General features: G+C 34.6%; 1 protein-coding gene across 2 annotated transcripts in view; it reads left to right on the forward strand.

The window, feature by feature from the left end:
- Nucleotides 1-821: 821 nt before the first annotated feature.
- The window catches only part of LOC123534444 (uncharacterized), a 52047-nt gene continuing 36388 nt past the window's right edge, over nt 822-16480 (forward strand). Inside the window, exons 1-7 of one of the 2 annotated variants that reach the window (XM_053519583.1) lie at nt 822-1010; nt 11388-11464; nt 12132-12221; nt 13736-13764; nt 14374-14923; nt 15129-15187; nt 15465-15542. In XM_053519583.1, the coding sequence (XP_053375558.1) occupies nt 11463-11464; nt 12132-12221; nt 13736-13764; nt 14374-14923; nt 15129-15187; nt 15465-15542 (808 nt within the window). In that variant the 5' untranslated portion in view covers nt 822-1010; nt 11388-11462. The remainder of the gene's footprint in view (nt 1011-11387; nt 11465-12131; nt 12222-13735; nt 13765-14373; nt 14924-15128; nt 15188-15464; nt 15543-16480) is intronic. The other variant, XM_053519582.1, reaches the window with a different exon arrangement.

Here is a 16480-nt window from a genome sequence, read left to right on the forward strand (position 1 = left end):
TAATATTGTGCTATTCCACGTAACAAATAATGACTGAAATATGTAGGAAACTTAGTCTTGTAGGTTAGTACTCCAAGAGGCTATACCTTCGTGGACAGTCGAGTGTTAACTCCTGACTGAGAGATGATAAGATAAGTCATCCAGATAAGCCAAATGAGTAAGGGTACTATTTAATAGATGGTATCTATCGAGAAAGTTTCACTGTATCTGTGTTCTATTTTAAATATGTTTGAAACACGAGACATATGAGTATATCTCCAAAAGCAACCCGTCCCTGGCTCTGTACTTTGGCCCCAGGTAAGTCCATAATCCGTATTCATCAACGTTTAAGATGTAATGTGTTCCGTTGGGGTAGGTAGGGCCAGAGCTTGCTCCCCTATGTAAACGCGAATGGTCAAAATGTTTTGTATTCCTTCATCTAAGTCTAAATCACTGACTCGAGAGTTGATGAATTCGGGCTCAGATTTGTTTTATCCAAATGGTAAATTTTAGAATGGATAGCATGTTACCTAAAACTAATTAGATCTATTTGAAATGTGTAGCATAACCACGTTCTGAAACACTGATAGTTTTCCCTGGCTTCAACACATTCTTTCCAAGTCTCCAAGTGAAATCTATTGAGAGTCTCTACCCCGCATTTGCCCGAAATTGTTACTGACATCATATTATATTTGAATACAAGTCCATCTAGAAGGTTGTACATTTTGTACATTTAACAGGGCAAAAAGGTTTCACCTCACTAGAAAATCAAGTAGAATGTTGTCTCAGGCGGAAATTTTTGACAAGACAACAATTACATTGTTATTGTAAAATTAAAAGTACTGACAGTTTACTGCCGTAATAAGGATAATATCAGATTTCAATAGAGGAAAATAACTGTTTTCATATATTTTTCAGTATTAAATATTCAACGGAGGGAAATATGTTTTTTCTTTCATATTTTACGGATCTAAACTGAACGGAATTGTTCCATTCAACAGTACGACTTGGCGCAAGAAGCAGATAAAATGGTGAGTTACAACTCAAATATGCTTTCGGATTAATAAGATATATATGCTCGTTTAAAATAAGGACGTAGTGTTGTGACGGTGTCCGTCCGTCTGTTCGTTCTATCGAAAGGTTCCTCGTACTGTCAAATATAGAGAATTGAAAATGGAGAAGGATTTTTGATAATAATTTCTTATTTCTTTTATTCCTATTGTAGAGGAATAATGCTGTTTTCAAAATAATGTTTACATTACTGTACTGTACACGTATAACATAGTCATTACACACATTTTTAAGAAGAATCGAACTCAGGTATTATCACTTTTATGTCACGACTGTATCCACGAAAGTGTTCAAATTCTTGCATGCCTGGTCACAATCAAGTTTGCTGGGTTGTGGGAAGCAAGGTACACCTCTTTTGTCTGGAGGGGTCTTCCATCACCGTTAAACATGATACATTCGAATTAGCATTCTGTAACGCGATAACTGAAACGTAATTCTACAATCTGTTATTCAGTTTAACTGTTTATTATGTTATTTGAACTTTATAAGGGAAAGATTGGGCGAAGTCATCAGCGAAAGGACAGTTCTTGCAAAAAGGTGTCGTGCTCAAGCTTGACCAATCAAAAGCAACTGCAAGTTTTTGAAAAGTACTTAAAACAAGAAGGCCATGATGGCCCTATATATCGCTCACCAGAGTTGATCTGGCCTACTGACCTAGTTTTTTACCCCACATGAGCCAGTTTAAAATTTATCTTAGAGATCATCAAGACAAATATTCTGACCAAGTGTCATAAAGATTGAGTCACAACTGCCTTTAGAGTGTTCACAAACTATTCCTTTGATTTGACCATGTGAACTTGTTTTTGACCCTAAATAAACCAAATAAAAACTTGACCTAGAGATCATCAAGACAAACATTCTGACCAAGTTTCATAAAGACTGAGTCACAAATGTGGCCTCTAGAGTGTTCACAAGCTTTTTCTTTGATCTGGCCTACTTACCTACTTTTTGATCCCCATGACCCAGTTTCAAACTTGACCTAAAGATCATTAAGACAAACATTCTGACTAAGTTTCATAAAGATTGGGTCACAAATGTGGCATCTAGAGTGTTCACAATCTTTTCCTTTGATCTGTCCTACTGACCTAGTTTTTTATTCAACATGACCCAGATTCAAACTTGTTCTAGAAATAATCAAGACAAACATTCTGCCTAAGTTTCATATTGATTGGGTCACATATGTGGCCTCTGGAGTGTTCAAAAGCTTTTCCTTTCATCTGGCCTACTGAACTAGTTTTTAAACCCAACATAACCCAGTTTCAAATTTTACCTAGAAATCATCAAGAGAAACATTCTGACCAAGTTTTATAAAGATTCGGTCACAAATGTGGCCTCTAGAATGTTCACAAGCTTTTCCTTTGATTTGGCTTACTGACCTAGTTTTTTACTCAACATGATCCAGATTCAAACCCGGCCTAGAGATTATAAATACAAATAATCTGACCAAATTTCATAAAGATTGGATCACAACTGCGGCCTTTAAATTCTTCACAAGCTTTTCTTTTGATTTGACCGTGTGACCTAGTTGTTGACACCACATGACCAAGATTCGAACTTGACCTATAGATAATCAAGACAAATATTCTGACTGATTCTAATGAGTTTCAAACTTGAATTGTGGTCTCTAGAGTGTTGACAAGATTTGCCTTTGATCTGGCCTACTGACCTTGTTTTTGATCCAATATAACCCAGTTTCAAACTTGACCTAGAGATCATCAGGGCTAATATTCTGACGACCAAGTTTCATAAAGATTGGGTCACAAATGCATCCTCTAGAGTGTTCACAAGCTTTTCCTTGATCTAGTCTACTGACCTAGTTTTTAACCCCACATGATCCAGTTTAGAACTTGGCCTAGAAAACATCAAGACTAACATTCTGACCAAGTTTCATAAAGATTGGATCACAAATGTGGCCTCTAGTGTGTTCACAAGCTTTTCCTTTGATCTAACCTACTCACCTACGTTTTGATCCTACATGACCCAATTTCAAACCTGACCTATAGATCACCAAGGCAAACATTCTAACTAAATTTCATTAAGATTGAGTCACATATGTGGCCTCTGGAGTGTTCACAAGCTTTTCCTTTTATCTGGCCTACTGAACTAGTTTTTAAATCCAACATAACCCAGTTTCAAATTCTACCTAGAAATCATCAAGACAAACATTCTGACCGAGTTTCATAAAGATTGGACCAAAAATGTGGCCTCTAGAGTATTCACAAGGCAATTGTTGACGCACGACGGACGCCGGACAATGACCGGTGACAATAGCTCACCTTGAGCACTTTGTGCTCTGGTGAGCTAAAAATATAAGTGGAAGATACATGTATTCTTCGTAAGTAATTTATAATTTTAACACGAGCCGATTCATTTTCCTATTTAACAAGAAAAGACAGAACATTTTGTATTCACTGTTTGTACGTCACAACTATTACGTTATAGCGGCAAACTTCAGAGCGATGCGCTAGAAAAGAATCCCACACAAAACAGACATATGTTTTAAGGGTATATTTAAGAATTTGAATACTAATCATTGAGAACATGTAAGACTCGAAATAATTTATCTGAAACAGTGATTTTCTCTTGAATAAAATTATTGTTGTGTAGATATACGTATAATTACTGATGCGCCTTTGCAATATAATTCCATCGCATCATAACTCTAAACAATGATTTTATTCATTAACTAATCACTGTTTGGGACATAACTTCTTAATTTTCATATTTTGCTCGTATCGAAAGACAAGTCTACCCAAAAAGAGCTATTGCGACTAGTCTACCGATTGTATTACAACTGCACATTATCATAACACCCTAGTCACAAGGATAACAAACAGAACAATTGGGTTTCTTGTCTGCTGTCCTAAGTTTGTTCGTTTAAATGAGGTTGTGTATGAACAGCGGCTTCAACTAGCTTCTTTTTTAAAGTAATTAGAGTGAACTTTTAAAGTGACAGTGGCAGTTAAATGTTCGGACGTCGATTTCGTTGGTAACAGTTTTAAGTATGATTTGTTTATTAATAATAACAAGGGTTGCTCTTTCATACGTGTACATGTACCAGTAGTAACAATGAGCGATTGTTGAAATTTTCCAGTGATACGAATCTCTTGGTTAGAATAATGTTATAGGCCGTAAAACCTACCCTTTTTGTTTGTACATTTGGCCGCATCGATATAGATGACTGATGTAGGAAAGTTGTTCTTATTACATTTTATTTCATTGGATCGCCCACGGACAATGTCCATTTATATATATTTTTGTTCACGCATTGGTCGCTTCATTTACGGACATTGCCGAACACTTGTTATTGTTGTCACGACCAGTTATATTACATTTGTGCTTCTTTCACGGTAATTAATCGGGAAAAGTACTTTCATATGTCTCAGGTGAGCTGGAGCGCTGCACCAGGAGAATTTCAGTCATTTGTGTCTTTTACAATTAATTCAGTTAATTAGTTTTTCTGTTTGTAAATACTTTGTCATAATAGTCTACATTAAATTATCAATAGCTTTTTCCTTTGTGAGCCCCATCTTTAGTTAATTGTAGGGACCTCCGGCACGAGCCGGGTATCAAACACATTACATGTAGCCCGTTACATGTAAATTTGGTTTTGACAGTTTAACTGAACATGCTGTATTTACCAGGTTACCTACAATGCTCTGACATACCTCAGAATATTATCATTGGAGTAATGAAGACCATCTAATACTTGTATGAATTCATTCAATCTCTCTCTTATAAGAACAAAGTTGCAACTATTCAATATGAGTAGTACAGGAAGGTCGTTAAAGAAGACAACGTATTTTTGCCGTCTATATAGCATGTATATTTGTATAAGTTGTATATAAATATGATATGTACATCTATTCAAAAACGTTTTTAAGGGGACGCATACTGCTACATTCACAGTTCATACAGAAATGAGGAAGGGGTGCATATTCAAGAAATCGATGGTGGGAAGATGAAAAACATATTCCTAAACTGATATAATACTGATGGACACCTGTAATATTCAGTACTTTGTGGATAAGGATGTGGTAGTATGAATGTAATAGGAAAACAGAGGTCTTTGTGAAAGTACATTCAACACAAAATATTAAGCTTTTGTATAAGGAAAAACAGGGTTTTTACAATAACAGTGTTACAAATAATGTTGAAGGGATGAAATTTTCTTTCTAACACACCAGGTTTGCTTAAACATGTAAACATTTAACGCCACGTTATTTCAGCTCTGGATGGACGCCATATTTCTCATTGATAGAAATGTAAACAAAAAAATCAGAGTGGGATTAGCATTGCAAGGGCATAACATGACATTCTACACAATGAATACCTTAGAACAGATATCTAAGATGCTACACAGGTCAGGCGGGTTAAATGCATAATGTCTATCACTTGAAATTCATCTTGAAAAGGTGGTTAATTTTAGTTTATTTACATGGTTTTTAGTTTTCCCACGACTTCTCGGCGATTCACTGCAAAAAGTATTACTGCGCCGGACGAAAGGTAACTCTAATAAACAACGGGAGACAACTTAGGTGTCAGCACGTGTATGATTTTTTTAAAAAAAAACATGTCGATGATTACAATTTCTTATCAAATAATGAATCCTATTCAGATATTCGTCTTTAATATTAGAAAATTATTAATTTCTGTGGACATTTATCAAAAAATATTACTTACAGTGGACTACTTTGCGCATCAAACTGGTTTCCGCTTCCGTTGTGAGGCACTTCCGTTATACTTTTTGACAACAATAACAAAACACAAAATGAATCAATAAAGTCACTAATAAACCGACTGCTACTTACATCAGTGTAAGTATAGTTGTTGTTACAACATTATACTTGTTCATTACGTTATGAGATAAAGTTTATCTTAAACTGCATAATCCATTAATTACGTTTAGATGATATTGCATTTACAACTTATCTGACCCCGTTTTTTTACGTGAATGACAGCATTCTCGTGCAACTCATGCAAACAGAGTTATGAATAGTATGGTGGAGAATTTAAGGACAAATTATAAATGACATTAAAGTGAGGATAACTGTATATTCCTCCAGTTTTGATCATTGACATTCCTGCTGTGTATTAGTAAGTTTTGTGAACAAGATTAGAATGTTACTTTTGCACATATACACATTGATTGGACCTCTCAACCAAATTTCATACCTTATTTTAGGGATTTTTAAGACAATACATTTTCAAAAGTTTGTTGAATGTGTTTTGATATGTAAGTGCATTGTAGTTCATGAATACCAAGTTGAAAATTAATAATGGCAACATTTCTAGGCCCTTATTGTAAGCCACTCTACTTCTGTAACGATAAATGTTTAATGATGCACTACTTTGTAAACAAACTAAATAATGTGTTTTAGCTTACATATGCAAAATGAAAAGCAAGACAGTGAAGTTATTTCACTTTTTTTCTTTAAATTAGAATCTGTAGGAGATTGATAAATGTTTGGACAAAGTGAAGCACTATTATTTTCGCACAAAAAAGTATTAATTGTTGAATTTGAATGTACACGATAAGTCTTATGTAATTCAACAATAACTTTCTTGTTTCAGTTTTTCTCATTTTTATTTTAGTGAGCAATCCTTTGTGTACTTATAACAGTTGAAACAGTATCCATTCCATGTACCAAAACCTTGTACTTTTTTGCAGGTAAATTTTATCATACCCCACCCACTTTTTCCGATTTTCAAAGTATGCGTCCCCTTAACACAATATTTTTATCTTTGACAAATGTTCCCAGATTTGAATGAAAATTATATACCTTGTTTAATGATTAGTTCAGTTGAATAAAACATAACAACAACAACAATTGTACGTAGATTCATTTAGCCGTGACAGTTTCAATAAGGCAACCCAAAATAAAAAAGTCAAAACATGAATGCAATTTGGTGCGTGTCACTATGCCGTTGATAGTGGAATTTTCCTCCTCAGACGATTATGTGGTCAGCGTAACACTCTCCAAGGGAAATTATATGCTCTTATCTTGACACTATAGGTATGCATTACAAGATTGTCAATTGCACGAGCTCTGCAGTGGAGATTTTGTGCGAAATAAGTGGCAGAATATATATCCGCAACAAAAAATCATTTTCACATAAACTACTACACATTTTGCTCGTTTGGCTAAGTGAATTGGAAAATAATCGACGTAAATGTACATTTTGACGCCACGTCATCTATTAATATAGTGTCATATTAGTTGAAATGAACCAATAGTCAATAAAATGTAGGTCTGTCGAAAGAAAGCTTATAGACCCGTCACAACCTAGTGACCTTCTATTTCCTCCAGTCCAGAATAAACCGATAGCGAGAGCCCAGATAACACTTGAGGCTTCTAAAATTGTGTATAAATATATCCCTTTTCTTCTAATCAGAGAAATGATTAAAAATAATATATATGAAAAGGTAGTCAGACTATTCAGCAGTAAACAGTGTTAGTACACAATTTACGTTTCGACCGCTGATCAATTTAACTGGTAGAGCATGGTGATAGAAAACCCATTAAATTCTATTTTTAGATAATACGTAAAATACATAATTTCGTTTTACATGTGTTTACGTTTCTGAATTAAACAGTTTGTTTTGTCGGTGAAAATTGTGATTGGTTAATTTTAACAACTACTGATAAGGCAAAATGAATTTTCCAAATCGAAAGTAGATCTACAGTAACAAAATCAATCTAAATATAATTCCAGGCGCGTAGCTAGGACCCTTATTCATAGTACGCAGGCCGGTGGTGTAGTTGGTACGGGGGTACCCTCCCCCGTGATTTATTTTTTTAATGAGAACAGCAAATGGTGCTTTTTGGGGGTATATTTGAAGTGAATACAGTGAACTTAAACATATTATTTTTTTAATAAATTTCATACAAAATGTATTATTTAAGTAGACTTACATGCTTGTGAGAAAATATGCAGCAAGTCTGCATGTAGACTAAAGGGACATTTTATTATAAATATTTTTTACTTACAATAGGATCGAGCCAATATACACTCTAAAAAAGAGCAAATCTGATATCCTTTTTCTGTGCAAACTGACCGATTATTTGAACAAAGTAAATGGTCTCATCTCGTAGACTTTTGTCATAAAACAAAGATCGAGGGGCGATATCGAAATTGTCCTAAGTGTTTCTTTAGAATATTTGCGTTGATGTTCACTTTCATAATATGCCTGCAATAACCCTCGTTGTTTTCAGTAAGTCCAGAAATTTGCATTATTTATTGGTTTGATCAGATTTCTACAGACGTTCTTATAAAAACAGTGCTAAAGTGCAGAGATGCTGTAATGTCCTGTTGCATATATTAATGCTATTTCATTGCAGTCTGTTGATTTGTTGAAATTTACTATGGTTATTAGTTTGCTCCTAATTTTTTAACAACCTGAATTAATGTACGCGTGCTCGCGTGAACACAAACCAAATGGTGGATATAACAGCCCAGAGGCATGCCTTCGTATGGCTCTGAAAAATCCTTGACACCGGCATAGATACAAAGACAATGACGCATATATTTAGATGAAAATCCTGAAACATTTAGGCATTTTAACTATGAGCTGTGTACAACATCCTCCGTTAAATGATATAGGCTTATTGGCATAAAGGTTAGATCCCCACCTTTGATGATGCATATCAACTGTTAATATTTGTCTTTTCTTGATAAAATTAGTCACCTATCACATATTATGTATGATGCTGTAACAGAACCATTTATTGTTAATTGTGTTTTTTAATTCGTCATTTAGATATTAAATGACAGATTTCAATCAAAGATACGTGTTGGGTTTTGATTTGATTTACTACATCATCAAACAGAGCTCATAAAGTGAGTGTAAGATATATACCTTGGTTATATGGAGCTAATGCTACGGAGCTTGCATAAAGGCTCCTTACTGTAACCAATTAATTTATTTGTGCAATGCATGATTGCCAGATTTTCATTAGGCAGTTGCGTATCTGCGTATAGGCATCTACGCACCTGAATTCTATTTCTTAATATGTCATAAGTTCATGTGACACATCACTACGGTCGGGACATTTGATTTGTTCAAAAATACAATTAAAAAAGAAAAAACCAACACACCCGTCCGCGTGTCCTTTAAGTTAAGATGGAAATATAGCTCGTTTTCACTGGACCCATGTCCTCTCTCGCTGCGTGATTTAGTCTAATATTTCCTTATTTTAAAGATGTATGAAATGTTTTTATATAAAGTAACTGAAATGGACTACCTTCAGTCTGAAGGTAAATTTGAAATATCGGTAGACTTAGTATGTATATGGGTTAACTAGCATGCGCGGTGAGTTAGCCGCATTTAAAAAAGATGTATGACGGCTTTTATAAATAACTGAAAAGGGCTACCTTCAGTCTGAACGTAAATTTGAAATATCGGTAGTTTACCCAGTATATATATATGGGCTGTCGTTTTTCTATTGATTCACTATTATGTGGTATTCTCAGTAACTATTTAGTGTATTAATGATTTCATAATTTACGATATCATTAGATGTATTTTGTGATATCCTAGAATGATATATCTTTTACTGCGTTATCATTTGTATATTTTCAGCTTACTTCGGTGCGGAGAGCGGTCTAAAGTAGTTTTTTTTTTTCAAAATGTATATTTTATATAATAAAGTAAACTTGAGCGCATTATCAAATGTCTTGTAACTATTGATAACATTTCTAATTGAAATATCATACTTATAAGATGTTTCAAATGATAGTTTCGCATTTGTTTTACTAATGTAACACATCACTGTCAGTTTGTTTTACTAATGTAACACATCACTGGCGGTTTGTTTTACTAATGTAACAGATCACTGGCGGTTTGTTTTACTAATGTAACACACCACTGTCTAATGTAACACACCACTGTACTAATGTAACACACCACTGTCGTACTAATGTAACACACCACTGTCGTACTAATGTAACACACCACTGTCGTACTAATACAACACACCACTGTTGTACTAATGTAACACACCACTGTCGTACTAATACAACACACCACTGTCGTACTAATGTAACACACCACTGTCGTACTAATATAACACACCACTGTCGTACTAATGTAACACACCACTGTCGTACTAAGGTAACACACCACTGTCGTACTAATGTAACACACCACTGTCGTACTAATATAACACACCACTGTCGTACTAATGTAACACACCACTGTCGTACTAATGTAACACACCACTGTCGTACTAATACAACACACCACTGTCGTACTAATGTAACACACCACTGTCGTACTAATACAATACACCACTGTTGTACTAATGTAACACACCACTGTCGTACTAACGTAACACACCACTGTCGTACTAAGGTAACACAACACTGTCGTACTAAGGTAACACACCACTGTCGTACTAACGTAACACACCACTGTCGTACTAATGTAACACACCACTGTCGTACTAATATAACACACCACTGTCGTACTAATATAACACAACACTGTCGTACTAATATAACACAACACTGTCATACTAATATAACACACCACTGTTGGTTTGAGACCTCGCTTTTGGTGTAGAATTATTTTATTTCATGTATTAGGCATTATACTAGATTTATATGACAGACACGTTCAAAGGCGCTTTACTTACAAAGGCAGCCGCGCGAGGAAACTATCCAGCTGGCTTTCAGTTAGTGGTTCTGCCTAGATGCCCGCTCGTGCTTTAGATAGTACTCTAATGGGCACTTAGGGGTCTTCCTCTGCCACACATGCCCTATAATTTGTAAATGTCATTTTACTCCCAGCAAAAGCCAAACAAACATACTAGTAAGAATCAGTTACATTGTCTTCACAGAACTGCTCACTTCCACCATTCTTAACAGTTTGTTCTTATCATTATTGTCAGTTTTACCTTTTGTAAGGTATTTTGTTAGTTTCTATTCAGATACTGTATCTTCGAACTGACTGTATTTATGAAAAAGAGACAAGTACCGGTCTCTTTGTGCTACGTTTGCACTTCGAAGGATGTATGTAGAATATACTTTATTAAAGAATACAGTTTGAAGGCATCTTATACATATGTCCAGTCGAATTGTAAAATATGTGAAGAACTGGTTTTTAGAAGAACTTGAATAAGGTTAATACATCGTTGTGTTTAACAGTACTTTAGCTTCCTTACCAAAATGTTTAAACAATACGGAAGTTAAAAAATGGTGTCTCATGCGAACAATTTAGACCAACTAATGTTACACAGACCGCAGTTTGATTGTAATATAAAATATTAAACTCGTAAAAAGCATTAAATCATATTCAAAGTGGAAAATAAGTTTTTTTTTTCAATACTTTGCAGATGTAAACTGAATATGGGAATGTTCACGAGAAAAGTAGGACTTTGAACAAAGACATAGGTTTAAAAGCGGATAAAATGATGAGTTATAGCTTTTTCATTAAAGGAATGTGCATCGAAATTAAAGGAAATTACGGATGCATGTGTTATGGTGCTGACTTTCCTTTAAATTTGTCTATTTGTCCGAAACGTTCTCTGCAATTTTTGTCGCCATATTTGCACATATTTGTAGTGTAGAATTTCAGTGTGCAGGTGTCAGATGAGATGTTATCATTTTAGCTCTACTGTATGCAGTATATGAGGAGTTACTGTACTAATCATTGCGTCCGCTTGCGCGGCCTGCTTCCGCGTTAAAGTGTTGGTGCACTTTATAACCTTATTATTTGATCGATTTGTTTCAAACTTAGACAGTTGATCCTTCTCATCCTACACATCATACATTGTATGACACAAGGTCTAACTCCCATCCTACTATAAAATAATGAATTATGCCCGCTTTTGACATGAAGTTTCAGACTAGCTTTGACGCACTTTCACCCTTTCTCACAAATTACAAAATGTATTTGATTCCGACTGAGACTAGTAATAACATAACTTCACCTATATCGTATGACACAAGGTCAATAATTCTCACACCACTTTTTCATCAGTTAACTTTTTGTTCTCCCATTTTATTTATCACTTCAGAGTTTTCAGCAAGTTTCTTTTATTTCATTTATTTGTTTTATTTTAGTAATTTATCTTCTAGGATGACGAACTTTTGAAAACAGTACAGGAAATACAAAGTTCCAGCAGGTTGAATGATCTCTTCCATACCTCCGAAGGCCAGTGTTCCTGGTAAGTAATACACATATATATAAACTGTGTTCCCCAATACGGTAAATTGTACTGTTTAAAATCCCTGAGTTCAGCGGGTTCAAGAATCCGTGCACTGCTACCCATATAGTAATATTTTCATTTTTCCCAATCGATGCTGATCTACTTATAGCTACCTTGAAAATGTAATAAAACCACTATGTCGGAGAGAGGATGAAGATTCAGAAACCACGGCTGGTCACTTTTTTCCCGTTGATGACGATTTCTCTTCATAGCCTCTGTCCCATACAAAACAAACCTACTACTTCCGGCTCGTCTCGACAGATCGGGTATTACGATAAGATTTTTGTTTAAAAACAAACAAAAAGACCGAAGCCATTGAATTCCATTGAGACAGTTTACCTTGTTTTCAGTGCGAGTACTTGCAACTGAATTGGCAAGCGGAGAACCAACTGTTGCAATATATAACCCCAACGAGATCCTTTCTAACTTTAAGTTGTTTCCCTTTTGTTCAACTGCTCAGTGGTATATGTACTTCGTAAATCTCTCAGCCTCCGCTATGTTGAACATTAACATACTTAACGGACTGCTGACTAAGCTTTTACAAAAAGCGAACCTTGTGTTGAACTAGAATGTACTTCAAAGTGGGTGGCACTGTTGGAAACGGTTTTAATTTTGTGACCATTAAAATATCTAAAAATGACTGCATTAGATAAGTCCTGATACTTTATGACGATTTTATTGACAATGTGTTATGATTATATTGAAGATGCACAATGTATTGAAGTATTTAGTAGAGTACTGCTAGTAAAAGTTATTAGTGTATTTTACAAATTGAAGGTATATATCAAAAGGTATAAAAGAACTTGCACAGTTTTGTCTTTATTGCTAAACTGGTCTGCTATTTCTCGACTATGATGGAATCTGACAACCGATTATGTAGAGATATACCTTAAAAATTTTAACGATAGAAATACATTGCATAAAGTCTAAGTCCTTGAAATAACCAAAATTGATTTTACAAATGTGAAAATGATAGTTATGTTAATATCAGTAACAGAAGTATTAATATTTTATTTAAAACTGTGATCCTCAAAGAATGATAACTCTTGCCTTAGGCCAGTACCTATAAGCAGAGATATCTATTAGTTTACTTCCCTTGCAATTACACAGTTGAGTGGAAAATGAAAACTGGTTAAGACACAATACGTTGACACCTTTTTCACAACAAAAACATTAGGATTTATTCATAATTTATGAGTTTGGTTTACCCTTTAAAATCTGCTTCATATGATTTTGTCAGCTCACTTACAGTAAAAATTAACTTTTAACAAACCGATAATAAAATGAAATAACAGCAAGTACTTTATAGTGCAGATAATAACAGTTTTGCTTGTATCAAAATGTCGCAATAGAAGCACTTTTGTAATACAGAACAGGCAGGATTAGTAAAGATGCAATTATCTTGGACTAGACTGTGTTAAAAAGATGATAAAAATACAGATCTTATTTATTTTATTATTATGTCCTTACAGTTTCCGGAAACAAGAACGTTATCAGCAAGGTAAGATATGTATTTACACCCTGAAGGTATAATCTTTTTTAAAGGTTTTGCATTATAGAACTTTTAAAATCAGGATAAGAATACAGTGTGAGTTTTGGTTAATCATTTTGGGATTGTGCTCTAATATTCTCAGACGGTACGATCAAGCTTCAAGGTACGATCATGGTCCAAGATAAGTAGGCTGAGTTCGTATTCAGAGATCGTAGTATCGCTTTGGTAGTAAAGGTTGCATGGCGAGACTGGTCACCAACCTGAATGCCATACTGAAAATAGTGTTTGCTGAGAAAAGATTTATATATTTGATTAATGTCGTAGATATATTTCACACCTTTTCCAATTTCTTGGATATTAACCAAAAACTTCAAATGTGGGTATACAGATGGGGAAGAATCAACCCACTTATATGATAACTTGTGGTCTAATTCAACACTTTCCTCCTGAGAATTTTAATTGTACAATGTAATACATATACTTAAACATTTGTACTTATTTAGAACCATGTCCCTAATACCAAGTTATTACATAGTGTTATGTAAATATTTCGCATAGACATCTGTTATGAGAAATTAATAATGTGATTAACTAAGGGTAAATATTTTTCTTTTAAAGATATACAGGAATTGCAGGCAAAGATAAGTGAAATAGAAAGTGTTGTGAAAGAGAAAGATAAAGTTCAAAAAGAACTTAATGCACACTTAAAAGAAAGAATTGATTCGCTTGAAATATCTTTGATGGCGGTGCAAACAGACGACTCTAAATTACATTCTGCAAGTTTACGTAAAACACAAGCAGCTTTAAAACAGGGACACTCTGTAACAGAACTAGTCAAACAGATTTCTGCTTCAAGTTTTGAAGAAAAACCTGAAAGCAGGGAGAACACAAATCAAGTATATCATACGAAAAACATTGAGTATTCAGTACCGGTCACACAAGTAAGAGATTCTAGTGAAGCATGTGGTTCGCAAGGTTTAGTACCAGACAGCAAAGCGCCATCTAAAGATAAAAGCAAACAAGATACAGACAGTATACAAAAAGATACTGTTGGAAAATTGACTGAGAAAGATAAAAGTAACACAACTGTGACAGACAACGAAAACAGAGCTTCACTAAAGGAAAGATATGCCGTACGTCAAAACAATGAGAAAGCAGACATTGACAAGTAAGTGAAATATTTTCTTTTCTATTACAAAGAGAAGAGTTCTCCATATATTATGCCTGCCTGAAATAATATATTAAAAACTTGCTGGGATTTTGTTTTATTTCCTTAGCAGACAGATAAATTTTTAGAATATGTACAATGCTTGGGTGGCGTTTTTACTTTGGACAATTGTACAATTTGACATTGCAGTATTATTGTATTTAAGGGTAGCCCCATCATCCCAAAAAAGTGCACGACTAGACCCAAGCCCTACAAAAAAGCCTGGTAAGTTTGTTTTTATATTTATATTAAAATTTAAACTTTGAATTAGCTTGATTTTCGTTAAATAGAAATATTTCCTGACTATTGGTTATAATGACTATTTACATTTGACCACTTGGTGTGTTTTAACTGAACATCAAAATTAGATCACTTATGGGTTTTATAATATGTCAGACACAACTTGTGTCGTGAGGTTTTTGATAAGTAAATAACTTGAAATGTGTTTTTGAGATTTGAAGTTTGTATGTACCAGTAGTTTGTGTTTGTATTTCATTTGAAGTAATCAAGCAATCAATAAGAAAAACACATGGCAATGAACAGTTCTGGAGATACCTTGCCAAACAAGAAATGGAAGAAGGTTTGATATTTATATAACTTAGATAGATTTTAGACTGTTTTAGCGTCCTTCCTTATTTAACCATTTTACCCTTCATATTTGTGGGTATTGCATTTCCAAGTTTGTTTATACTAGGTCTCTTTGTTGACTGTGTGGCTATCAATGGGTAGGACATTGTTTAACAAATAGTTCCCACCTCTAATATAGTCCTCCTTCTTCCTAAACATCTATGATATTAAGAGATTTTTCAAGTAATATTTTACATCAGTTTCCAGGATAAAACATTTATCACTTCCGATACTTAAGCATCCCATGGATAACGGATATTCAAGTTGTTCTCTTGAAAATCGTTTATATTTTTATCCAGGTGTTTCACTACTCATGTAATTTGACTTTTAATAAGTTAAACATTCGATGCTGATAAGTACATATTCATGATACGTTTCCGACCATCCATCCGTCCGTCCGCCTGTCCGTCCGTCACACCTCTTGTCCAGAGGATAACGCAAAAAGTATTGTTCAAGATATAAAGTTTTAACTTTATACAATGATAGAGCTCATTGAGAGTAAGTGCAGTAACTAGTAACCATAATTCTGGGTGGTCCCTTTTCAGCTCACCTGAGCAATGCTCATGATGAATACTTGTGATCATGCGGTGTCCGTCGTGCGTGCGTGCGTGCGTCCGTCAGTCCGTCCCTTCTCAACAGTTGTGTTTAGATGACACTATAACAACTGAATGGATTTTGATGAAACTTGGCATGGATATTCCTTATATGGTATTCTACTGAATTCTGCTTGATTGCACATAGGGGCCGCCAGAGCTAAAACTAGAACACTCTTCAAACGTTATCTCCTCCTAAACCGATGGTTCGATTTTAAAATAATTTCACACAAATGGCTCTTATGTCACCCTCTATCAAGATTGTTCAAATCATACCGATTTGTCAAAAAACATGGCC

This window comes from Mercenaria mercenaria, chromosome 12 (assembly GCF_021730395.1).
Source record: "Mercenaria mercenaria strain notata chromosome 12, MADL_Memer_1, whole genome shotgun sequence".
Taxonomy (NCBI): Eukaryota; Metazoa; Mollusca; class Bivalvia; order Venerida; family Veneridae; genus Mercenaria; species Mercenaria mercenaria.